Here is a 12889-nt window from a genome sequence, read left to right on the forward strand (position 1 = left end):
CAACCTCTATAATCTGTGTAAGTCTGTAATTCTATCCAAACTGGAGGATATAGTAAGTAAGGTTAACTCCCCTGTCGTCTGGGTAGGTGATTTTACTGGTCATAACCGCTTGTGGGGAAGTCAGGGAAGAGATGGCAATGGTGCTGTGATTGAGGAACTCTTAGACAGTTGCAATCTAGTAATTATGAATGACAGCAGCAGCAGACCAACTCGACTTGAAATTAATAAATTTAAAATGTCTTGTTAAGCTTTGACGGTTGCTTCACCAGCCCTAGCAAGAGTTGGGGAAGGGAATGTCCTGGGAAAAGACTCAATGGGTAGCGATCACTTTCCTGTTCTGAGCCAGTTGCCAGTTTCCCCGAGCTGAATGGGACAAGTTTGAGGAAGATACAGCAGTAGGTTTAGGGGAAGTCTATGGTGCTGGTTCACTTGAAGAGTGTAATGATTCTTTAATTGTAATGATCTTGGGAGTGGCGTCAGAGACAATCCCCTGCATAGAGGCCCCCAAGGATTGTGTTATTGTTCCATGGTGGAATAAGAACTGTGATAAGGCAGTGAGGAAGAGAAAGCAAGCATTTAGAAATTTACATAAGAACCTACTCAGGCTAATGGTATTGAATACAAATAATGCAGAACTTTAGCAAGAAAGACTATTAAAGATGCAAAAAGGAAAAGTTGGAGGACATTTTGTGGGACACTACGTCTGAATGCCCAAGTGAGGCAGATATGGTCCAGAATCCTTAAAATGTTTGAAAAAGTTGTCGAGACATCAATGCCAGTACTGAACGATGGCTCTACCGAGGCTGTAAATATTGAAGAAAAAGCAGATATGTGTGTGTTGAGATTCTTCAGGATTTTCACAATTCGAAGTCACGAGGAGTGAAGGGCTTCAGGATAAGGGAGGAAGTTTTAAAGATAGAAAAATGTAAATTAAACTATGTATGTGATGGAAAAAGCCCATACAAGGTGTTTTTGGGGCAAATACCACTCCAGGCCAGGATGAGATAAGTTATGCACTGCTTTTACATTTAGATGATATAGTGTTAGAAGAAATTCTTGCTCTTTTTAACTATATCTGGGAGGCTGGTAAGTTCCCCAAAAAAAATGAAAACATGCAGTAGTGATTCCATTGTTGGAACCAGGAAAAGATCCATCCTGTCCATTGTCTTATTGACCTATACCTCAGACACCTGTTCTGTGCAGGGTAATGGAAAGATCGGTTACCAATAGACTGCTATATTTCCTGAAAGCTAATGAATTTTTGGTGAACAATCAAAATGGATTCAGAATCGGAAAAAGCACTTTGCACTATTGCCGTTTTATACCAGGGCATTAGGAAAGCTGTTGTTGATAAGGAAGCTGTACTATGTGGAGGGAGGGTGTGCTTATTAAACTCCATGATGCAGGTATTAATGCCGCAATGTTTTATTGCAGAAAGGATTCCCTCAATTGTAGATCAATTCAGGTACAAGTTGGGGGAGTTTCTTTTCTGAAATTGTATACACTGAAAATGGTATGCCCCAATGCTCAATCATTAGTCCGGTCCTCTTTAATGTAATGATAAATGACATCATTCAAAAAGTTCATCGAGGTTTGGGGAACTTTCTCTGGGGATGATGGCGCCACCTGGAGGTGAGTGAAAAATATTGGTCATTTGTTCTGTCAAACTCAAAAATTCAGAATCTTTTGCTTCAAGAGGAGAATTCCTGCTTTAGATCTTTCTATGTATGAGTGTCCATTAGACAGATTCAAGGTCTTCAAATTTCTGGGTGTGCGGATGGATGAGAAGCTAACATGGAAGGCTCGTATAGATAAAATAATTTGTAAGTGTTAGAAAGTAAAAAACGTTCTCTGTAGTTTAGCTGGAGGTGATTGGGGGGCTGAGAGAAAACATTGCTTAGGGCTCATCGAGCCATGGTAACTTCTACGTTAGACTATGGGTGTGTTGTGTTTGGTTCAGCTGCTAAGTCTATTCTTAGCAAACTGGATCGGGTCCAGGTAAAGGCCCTAAGAATTTGCGATGGAGCTTTTAGAACGACGCCTGTTGCGACCATACTGGTGGAAATGGGGGAATCACCTTTAAGAATATGGAGAAACAAAAGTGGGGCTCCACTACTGGTTTAAGTTAAGTGGAATTAAATACAGCTGTGCAACAAAAGGTCTTTTGGAGGATTGCTGGGAATTTACATGTAAGGAGAAGAAGTCAAGTTTCCTTCGCCTCATAAAATGACTTGCAGTAAACATTGGGCTTGAGCAAGACAGTTTGATTGGGTCTGTCTGGTCTCCTTTCCCTTTCTGGTTTCTCCCTGAACATGAGGTACATTGATCTTTGCCTGCTCTGAAGTGTAATAAAAATATTCCATGTAGTCATATTTAGAAATAGTTGGGATAGTTTATTAGTTTTTCTGTTTGAAGTCATTTTGACTGGACAAGCCGTCCAATGCCCACCTTAGGCCTGTAAATATTTATTTAAGGTCGTGTTAAAAATAAGACAACTTAGTTACACCTATAATTATTACTTAAGTGTTTCTCCCTAATGTCTATATAACAAAGAAGATGTTCCCCACGGCTGGCCTTGGTAAGATCCCGAGAAACACCATTAAGGAATCACTAATGAAGGATTTGTATTTTGTTTTCTAGTTATTCTTTTTCCTCATCCAGAGGGTAGTTTTTTCTGCTAACAGCTTTCTCAAAGGAATAACTTAAACCTCTAAAATGAAGTATGCATAAACCAATCACCTGCGTATTTGGATTGCACATACATGTTACATTTTATATCAATATATTAAAATCTCATTTGTAATTATTATTCTTTTGTGATAAGAGGAAGTAACAAAACCTATTCTCAATATTTTGTGGTTATAGTAAAAAACAGGGATTATTACCAATAATATGCTCAGTGTCACAAGCCATTATTTTTCAGTAACCCAGTGCAATGCAAGTGTAACCCAGGCACTTCTACTGTGTAATCTAATGTTACATACAATTTGAAATTTCTTTCTTCTTGTTTTGCAGAAACCTAAAGCTGCACCGTTGGAGACTAAGAAAAAGCTGCAGCAAAAGTAAGAAACTCATTGATAACAGTAGCTGAGCTCAACAGAACGCTTCTGTCTATGTCACATGTGAAACCGATTCATGGCCCTGGAAAAGAAAATTAGGTTTGCCTTAGTTCAAGCCAAAAAAGGAGAGGCCTTTGATGTTTTGGTGCACTTGTTTTTGTTCATTCTTAAGCATGTGATAATTGTATACGAGCAGGGGATTTCTAATCAGTTATGTTATTTTGTAGAAGGGACCCAGAGCAAAGAAGGCCAAACCAGCTGAGAATGGGAGCACCAAGGCTGAGGTTTGTTTCTTTAAGAGGGAAAGCTTAACCATAATTGTTACACAATATATTTTTTCTTCTCACAATATAAAAATACTCACGAGTAAAGATCCTGAATTGAAAATGTTATTTGAGTAAAACTGCACAAGTCTTGTCAGCAATGGTCTTAATGTATCAAAAGTAAAAGTAATCAATGTGGGAAAATGGCCCCTGCAGGTGTCATATTATTCTTTACCATATCACTGGATTATTACTATCTTTGCATTGATGTGTATGCAGCATTTTGTTGACGTAGTTGGTTGAGGTGGAGCTAATATTTTACACACTATTAGGCAATTGTATGTATATGAATCAAAATGCATCATATTTTATAAGATCATTATGTGTTATGTCTGTCTAATTTTAACTAGTAGCTACAGATGTCAAAAAAAATGTAGTGGAGTAAAATGTATAGTTCCCACTGAAACGTAGTGAGAAGAAGCATAAAGTAGCATGAAATGCAAACAGTCAAGTAAAGTACAAGTAACTAAAATTCATACTTAAGTAACGTACTTGAGTAAATATACATTATATTTTTCTGCCACATAAGTTAAGACATTAATTGCCAATATAGTGGCAGCAAGATTGACGCAAGAACTGGGGCAACTGTCCATATACAGCCAGAACTGTGAGATGTGGTATGCAAGTACAGAGGCGTGATTTGTACATCATTTAATCATATCTGACATACAGCAATCACTTTATTCTATTAAGAAAGCTGGTCAAAATCTAGTTACAAGTTCATCAACATCACACGCAAGAGGCAGCAGTTTCTTTGGGCCTCAACAAAAATTCAAATCTGTACTGATTTTCTATTAATCCAGGGGACTGCATTGGAAGCATTTCCAAAAAACAGGATCCCTGGGTTTCACTTGTAGAATTGGATCTTCCATCAATGGCATGCACTTGACAGATAATTCACACAATTATTTAACTACATCTTGACCAGACGTTTCCACGTTAGACTTTTTTTTTTTTTTTAAATCTACAATCATAAATATCACAATTATTCTACAGCCCCATAGGGGTAAAATTGCCCTCTCGTAAATCAGCAACAAAAAGAAACCAGTCCCAGTTTCTGTTCATGCTTCTCTTTTCCACAGAAGCCCTTTTGGGAAGAGGATGGGAGAGGTTTCATCCCCAATTTTACCAAACCGCTTTCCTCTTCGGAGTCTTCCTAGCCCAAGACCGCTTCACTGCATAAGTCATTAAAGAAAGAGTCTCTCTTGTGTTTCAGGGCCTCCAGGAAATCCTGAACGCGATCTTCCCGGCAGGCGGTGTAGTGCAGCAGTGCCTCTTGCCTCCTTTGGACGTCGGCAGGTTTTCCATTCCCATGATGCTGCAGGTGTTCTGCTATGCAGGCACGATCTGCCTCTAGCTGCAGTAAGGCCTGATGCTCTCGATGGAGGTCTCTGGCTTTCTAAAATACAATGCACATTAAAATTCTAATGAGACATATATAATTAGAAATTGCTTTAATTACTGATTTAAAAAATGTCCTTTTATTTTGGTATAATGTCGATGTATACTGATGTCCCAATACTCATTACAATACACTTATGTGACGGTAGGGACAACAAGCTGCTATACCAAGCAATACTGGCCCAAGATATTTACTTTATCTTTGAAAGAAGTGGCAGCGATAAATTGACTCATTCAAGGTTTGAACCCTTGGATATTTATTAGGAAAAAAAAAATCTATGCTTTGTAACAAGTAAGTTGAAGCCAAGTTAATCTTCACTTACATACACAGTTTCTGTGCATTTGGAATATGTTCTTGTGATTTTTGATGTTTCAGACCTTGCCACATTACATCATTTTGTGTTTGCAATTGATAATTGATGACTTTTCAGATCAACATACAACCAACTAATGTACGAGGAGGCCAGGCAGACGCTCTGACTGTCTCCTTTAATAACGGCTGTCTAAATTTCTGGTGCACTAATTCTGCAGACAAAAAAAAAAAAAAAAAAATAATAATATTGGGGTAGTATTCATGTGTTGGTATATGGCTAACGCAGAAAAACTGTAGTGCAACAGGGAAATGAAGTCGTCACACAGAAACTGACTGAAGAGATGCCTATCAGGATATTTGCTTTATAACACTAGTCTTTAAAAAAATAAAATAAATAAATAAATATCTTTGGCATGGTCACAAAAAAACAAACATTATGTACCCTCTCCAAATCCACACCCAGTAGGCAGTTTATTGGGCTAAAACTAATGCAGTCTAATACAACAGCCCTGCAATAAATCCTCCTTCATGACAGTTATAATGTTCAGTTTGTGTTGGATCTGTTTTAGTGAGCTGTTGAGTCAACTTTATGGTCATTTTAGAGGCTGCAGTTTGTGGTGCTGTTGAGCTGTATTGTATTATACAGACGGGTGTTTCTATTATTTTGTCCACCCCATTTATATCTATGAGGGTAGGCTAAATAACATTTAATGCAAGGTCACTGTATTCTGAGGTGTTCTTGTATCGCCAGTCTCTACCCGTTCCAATGCAGACTCCCATATTGGTGACAACAAACAAATGGTGTCGCAACAAAAGCCTTACCTGAATGGATTTGTGATTTAATTGATACTGGAGAATGGCTTCACACAGGTTCCAGAATGAGTACTCCGGCCATAGAACTGACTGAAACACTAGACAGGAGTGGGAGGTCTAAGGGGAAGGCAGATGAAAATTGAATCAATATAAGTCTCAGAGGTGAAGCTGTAAAGTGTTTGACAAAATGTAGTCTTATTGGTTACTGTCAATCATGGTTGGAACCCCTAATTTGGTGGATAATACTTTGTTGTTACAGGCGTAGAAGCAATTATTTAAAAAAAAAAAAAAAAAAGGTTACATGGAAACAAAAAGTGTGCATTTCTAATAGAAGTCCTATGATCTAAACATCTATGGCTGATATTATAGAATACAAGAAAAAAATAAAAAAATAAAAAAAGCCCTGTATTTGGCTACAGTCTGTTTAAGTCACATGGCTTTATAAAATAACCCTTCATTAAAAATCAAATTTTATTAGTGAAATCCAACGGGCATTTCTCATCTTTGGTGGCTGCTACATTACAGATAAAAGCAATGGCATAATGTCACAACAACCACAGTCTTACTGGAAAACAAAAAGTTGACTTGTGTCACGTCTGCTTTGCTGACACAAATTCCCAGCTCTTGCGGATATCTTTTGTTGGAAGACAAATCTGGGCCAATGCCTACGTAAACTGAAAGCTTTGTTCAAAGTTATGTTCGAGAGTGAATACTTTGAACAGTATAACCTGACATACAAGTCTAACTCCCACAGTTACGGCTACTGTCCCCATTTCAGAATTACTTGTAATTTACAGTGATCAACACTAGGTGAGATCTCTCAAGGGACATATAAAAGACAACAAATCTCATCTTCAACTGGTGTCAATTTTCCACGCAGTCATTCTCATCCTCACCTGCCAAAGAAGGAAGTCGCTGAGGCGCACCTCTCCAGAGGTGCGGATGAGCAGATCGGGATTTGGAGAATTATAGCTGTACAGGCACTCACTTAGCAACGCCTCTGAAACGTCGCTGAGCACCACAAAAACACACACATAGCTCATTAAAGCAATAGCTCCCCTGGTTATCTTTTCACATTCTATGTCGCATCATCGATGTCGCTAAGATATCGACAATTTAATTCAGCACCGTCTTGGCCATTGCTTACCTTGCTTTGATCAAGCCCTGCTCCACTCCCCAAGCCATTTCTCTGACTGCATTTGTGATTTCATATCTCGACGTGTAGGCAAAACACACATTCAAGAAACATCTGCAAAACAAGCATTTCGATAACTGCGGTCATTTATAATGTACAAAATAAAATCTGTTTATGTTAACTGGGTAGTAAAGTGATAACGCTGAGTTACTAATGATTAGAGTCATAGACGGACAGGCAAAATTAATATACATACTTATTGTGAGCCCTTGTTGTGATCACAGCTTTGGCAATCAGCTGCTGAAGGTCGAGTGGCAGCATATTTAAGTCGCCCAGCACCCGGATACACACACCATGCTTCTCCAGATTGTCCCTACGGAAGGAGAGAGAAGAAAGGCATTTAGAGGAGGAGAAAAGCATGAAGAGCAACAGGGAGAACAAGAAGACTACTCCATGTATATACACAGCTGCTGAAACGTGTCTTTCCCGCCCAGAGACACACAAAAGGTGCCTACACACAGGAATTTCTACTGAGTAGTCAGTGAGTACAGTTTGAAACAGTCCAGCGTCTTGTGTATAGCTGGTTAGTCACATGTTAGTCACGACACAATAGCACTAACAAGCCTTCATCATAAACCGTCGTCTTGGTGGCAGCAGCCTTGTAGTTATAAAAACACGGGTTGCAACACATCTGGATCCACATATTGAAAATGCCAAGTGTCACACCAATACGAGGATTTTCTTTTCCCCCTACACCCTTACTGCTGCTGGGGAGGTAAGCGGTGCAGCTAACATGCCACATACTACTGATTGCAAACTCGGGCAAAAGAGAAGAAATTAGTCATTGGTAAAATATTCCCCTCTGTGGAAAAACATGAGGGCAGCTCTGCCAACCCAAGGCTAAATGTTTTTGGGCCGACATCTACTGTCTCTAGTGTCTGGAATTGTGGATTAACACGCCTCACTGTGTTGAATTTAAAACATCAACAGTGAACTGACAGGACCTGAGGCCCCATTGCCTGGCAGCGTTTAAGAGGTGGTTGGCCTCATTTTTGCAAAGACTGAAACTGAAACATGTAAGTTTCAGTCTTGTAAAGACACTTAACTTACTTTAACTACACAGCAGTGCTCCAGAGCTGCATTTGGTTCCTCTCAACTTTACTTTAAGGAAGCTGTGAATCATATGATGCATAAAATGTGACTAAAATGTCCCACAAGCAACAGCCAAATGAAAACTTATTTTAAATCTTTAGAGTCCCCAACTGAAACCCACCGTTCCTTCAACAGCCTTTCAAATTTCTGCCTGGCCAGCTCCATCAGCCCATCCACCTCATCTTTAGTGCGTTTGAAGTTCTCGATGCTGAAGGCGTACACTGTCACCTCTTTGATGTTGAGATGCTTACACCAGCGTAGTGTCTGATGCGGAAGGGACAATGGGTTACACACACACAAACAACCCATTTTATGCCCAGATGACCTGCTTTTGAGAAGACAAGCTTCAAACCCAGGGTAGCCCTACCTCTGCCAGCTTGTTGAAGCCCTGCATATGCCCCTCCTGGCGCTCCATGTTTTTCTTTCGTGCAAAGCGACGGTTACCATCCATGATGAAGGCCACGTGTTTAGGCATGGGTCCAGCCTGCGAGACACAACACACATCAGAGGAGTGAAAAGAGATTTGGAGGTGTACTGACAGAAACATCATACAGTGTTAAACATACAGTGATACAGAGCTGAAAAGTATTGGTCAACCAAAAGAGAGGTAATAAAGCAACAATTGTGATAATCGATCAATCATTTGGTCATATTTCATGTAAAAATTCCATGTCTTCTGCGACAGCAAACATAATATCTTTGTTGGGCGTAACATTTCATTTCTGACCTTGGAAGCAGTAGCTTGACAGAACATCAATCTTTACTCAAAATCCACATACTAGCTTTTTCCAGAGATGTCAACTGCATCTCATGGCGTTCATTAGCAGATGACATATGAGCAACTTCCATCCCCCGATGAAGATCACGACATACGGTTGAAAGAATGGAAAAAGAGGTTGGTTTCTCAAAATAAATGCCTTTGCATTTTGGGCTGTTTTCAGACGTCAAGCTGGGCTTGTGGAAATTGATTAGACAAATGATTAACACAAGTAATCGGGAATTTGATCAGCAGATTACTTGTTTAAGAAAATAATTGTCAGTAGCAGCCCTGCAGTGGTAGTTGATTGCTTTTGGGTGACAGAATAGTACTAGTTTGTGCCTCTCATGTATTAACATTCAAGTCACAGAGCTAAGTTTCTTTATTTTGTAAAAATACAGTTGTATGCAAAAGGGAGCTTACTAAATACTGACTTAGTAGGGTGAACTTTTTCACATGCCACAATTACTGTTTAATTTTTTTTCCATCTAAGTTCATTAAATAAAACTTAACATATTAACATTAGAAGAAAGACTGTTTTTATGTGTGTTTGCTGCAGAGATTGTAATGACTTCTATTCACTTCAAAAATCAACAAATCATGTAATTTGCCGGAACTTCTATATATAACATTTATATAGAAAAATATAACTTATATTAAAAAGTGGTTTATTTTGTTTCAGACTGAGAAAGGAGATTTATTTTCCAGCTGCTATCTTGGCACAGCTTGAGAAATGGGTGTAAAATCTTTTTTATCATTATGCGATGAATTGAACATTTCTTCGTGTAGATGGCTAGAAGAGTCTTTGCATATTCTGGAAATGCCTTCAGAAACGGGCTAAGTGTTTTTTTTAATGACCTTTTCCAGAAAAACAACGATGCTCAGCTGTGCGACTCAAATGCAAGAGCAGTACACTAGAGGCACGAACTGGAGCTGGACAAAAAGGAATGAGTGTGTACAGATTCTGGCTTACCTTTAGGACGTTGGCTGAAATCTTTTCAAGCAGGTTTAATTCACCTTCCTTTATCCACGACATTTTTCAGGCGTTAAACGGTCTGAAAGTAGGTGATGAAATGATTTTTAAAAAGATTTGTGAATGTCAACCTCATAAGCCACCCTACACTTCACGTTTAAAAAAAAAAAAAAAAAAAGTTACCGTTTATACGACAGGAAAATTATTTGAATGTCTCATATTTGTATCATTTAAAAAAAAATATGTTTCACTTTACACTCAGCCGGGAATGGATTTCTCCGTTAACCACCAGCCTGGCTCACAAGGCATGCAATGAACTTAACTGCTATGAGGCTGAAAAAATGCTCAAACCTAGTCAGACATGGTCCAGAAAACAACTACTCTTAATGGGAACGGCTTCATTCATTCAAACTATTGAAGCACAAGCGGTTCTCCTCGCAAATTTACTCTAATTTCGTCGCATTTCACAGACCTTCCAACTCACAGCTTTTACGATGACGACTTCTTCCGCACTGAAAGTCAAGTGACGTTCCCGCACCGTGACGATTTCCTGTCACGTGTTGGTAGATTTTCACGGTAAGTGGATGGACCCCGACGTCAGATCGAGTCCGGTCAGTTTCAGCCTGTTATCACACAAAAACACAATAATCAGCCAAAACATTATCTACAGTAAAGTGTAATTGTATTTAGCTACTTTCCACATCTTCCATACTCATATTTATTATATTATTACAAGATATGTGACCTGCTTTTTAAAAAACTAGCAGGCTTATTTATCTATATCTATTATATATGTATTTATATACAACATTTAAATGGGCAAATAACTCTTTTATATAAATAATGAGTAAAGATAAATTTGTAAATGTTAACAAACAAACCATGTATAGTGACCCAAAGTATTCAAAATTGAATAGATGAATCAAATTAAAATGGACATTATGAAATAATCAATAATATGAATTAGCACTACAGCAAGTGTTGTGATGATCAATTAAACAATGAAATCATTTACAAGCTAAGGGTCGGAAAATGAATAAGAATAAAAATAAGAATAAGATAGGGAATAAGAAAGACAATAAGAAGAAGAAGAAGAAGAAGAAGAATAGGAATAAGAATACGAATAAATAATAAACCATCTCCCAGTTTCAGTTCGTTAATTGTGAAGATTGCTGCCTTTCTTTATCTTATGTGATACTAAGTTGATAATCTTTGGGTTTTGTACAGTTAGTCATACAAAACAAGGAACTTGAAGACATGAACTTGGGCTTTAGGAAATTGTGATTGGCATTTTTCACTCTCTTCTGACATTTTAAAGACCAAACAATTGATCAGTCGATCAAGAAAATAATCCTCTGATTAATCGATTATGAAAAACATTATTGCATTTATTTCACAATGTCATTTTCCTCAATGAGAGTTTTTTGAATGTGATTTCACAAACATGAGCAACATGCCCCGACAAGGAATAAGAAGAGCGGTTAATAACTTCAGATGTATTCTCGTTAAGCTGGAGAAAGTTCTCTGCCATTCAGGATTTGTTTTCCTGAAGACAGTTATTGAGGTGTGTTGGTTTGCATGATGATTAAATCGTAGGGGAGGAATAATCTGAGCATAACAACGAAAAGAGAGGTTTTGCTTAAAGTGACTTAACGGGAACATTTAGATGGAGAGAAGGATGGGACCAAGTATATAACTCTGGGGATTACCACAGGAGATGAAGGCTGAAGAGAACGATGAGTTGCCAATCCAGAAAGTGAAGAATCTGTTGGATAAATATAAAGAAAACTAGTTTATCAGCTATTGATGCCTAAAAACAAAAGATCGGTTTATTTATTTGCGCAGGCAATACATATAATGTCAATTGCCGCTAACAGGCATGTCATACACCTGCTAAAATAGATACAAGGAGAGAGGCGGCCACAGTGTAGTAATTTCAAGTAGTTAGGTTCATCAAATAAGCCTCAGTTTAAACTTTGAGAGAGAGGAAGTCTGCAACACAAAGTACTGACCTGCAATAAACTCTGTTATTCTGAAAAAATTATGAAATAATATCACATAATCATAAACTCAGTTTTAAAATGTAGTGAAAAATTTCAAAACATTTTTGTCTCGTTATTCACATGATTAATAATGACATGATGTCTTATTTATTTATTATATCTTTAACACATTGGTGGAAAATAAGTAAGTACATTTACTCAAATCCTGTACCTAAGGATATTTGAAGTACTTGTATTTTACTTGAGTATTTTCTTCTCATGCCACTTCTACTCCACTACATTTCAAGGGGGGAAATATTGTAGTTTCTACTCCATTACATTTATCTGACAGTGTAAGTTACAAGTTACCGTACAAATTAAGATTTTTGCATGAAAAACATGAAGAGCTTATAAAATATGATGCGTTGTATAGATTAAACTGCCTAACAGTATACATAAGTAGAGCTGAAACGATAGTCAATTAACCAACCAGAAATTAAGGGCATCTATTTTGATAATGGTTTGTTATTTTTTACATGTAAAAATGCCAAACATTTCATGGTACCAGCTTCTCAGATGTTATGGTTTGCTCCTTTTCCTTTTAATCATTTTAATTATTTTAATTTATATTTAATAGTGTAATTTAATAATGAGGTTTAGAATATTGGTGGAACAAAAGCATGCCACTTTTGACATTGTTTAAATGCGATGCGCATGTCTAAGCATTGTCAGAATCTTTACAAGCCAAACAATCAGTCGATTAATTGAGAAAACGATCAGGTGATTATAATCATTAGTTGCAGTCTTATATAAAATTGTTAAATCCACGGCAGCCAACTACAACAGTAAAATGGTACTTACACACTGATGCATGAGTAATAATAATCTAATGATATAATATATAATAGCCACAGGGGCCATTTTTCTGCATTGAGTAGGCTTACGTTTACTTTTAATACTTTGAGTACATTTTCCTGATTA

At 37.7% G+C, this 12889-nt stretch overlaps 1 protein-coding gene across 3 annotated transcripts; it reads right to left on the reverse strand.

Moving 5' to 3' along the window:
* Positions 1-4018: 4018 nt before the first annotated feature.
* Positions 4019-10519, reverse strand: dhdds (dehydrodolichyl diphosphate synthase). Of its 3 annotated transcripts, none has more exons than XM_040116675.1 (9): positions 10411-10519; positions 9927-10008; positions 8564-8680; positions 8318-8460; positions 7301-7417; positions 7057-7158; positions 6806-6920; positions 5919-6026; positions 4019-4781 (listed from the first exon to the last, which is right to left on the reverse strand). In XM_040116675.1, exons 2-9 carry the CDS (start codon positions 9987-9989, stop codon positions 4539-4541), a joined length of 1008 nt encoding a protein of 335 aa, XP_039972609.1. In that variant the 5' UTR covers positions 9990-10008; positions 10411-10519; the 3' UTR covers positions 4019-4538. The 3 variants fall into 3 exon arrangements, with proteins under 3 accessions (XP_039972609.1, XP_039972610.1, XP_039972612.1); XM_040116676.1 differs by having other exon boundaries at positions 10399-10510; XM_040116678.1 differs by lacking the exon at positions 10411-10519 and adding an exon at positions 10278-10392.
* Positions 10520-12889: the final 2370 nt, after the last annotated feature.

The sequence above is a fragment of the Xiphias gladius genome, chromosome 22 (assembly GCF_016859285.1).
Source record: "Xiphias gladius isolate SHS-SW01 ecotype Sanya breed wild chromosome 22, ASM1685928v1, whole genome shotgun sequence".
In the NCBI taxonomy this organism is placed as follows: domain Eukaryota; kingdom Metazoa; phylum Chordata; class Actinopteri; order Istiophoriformes; family Xiphiidae; genus Xiphias; species Xiphias gladius.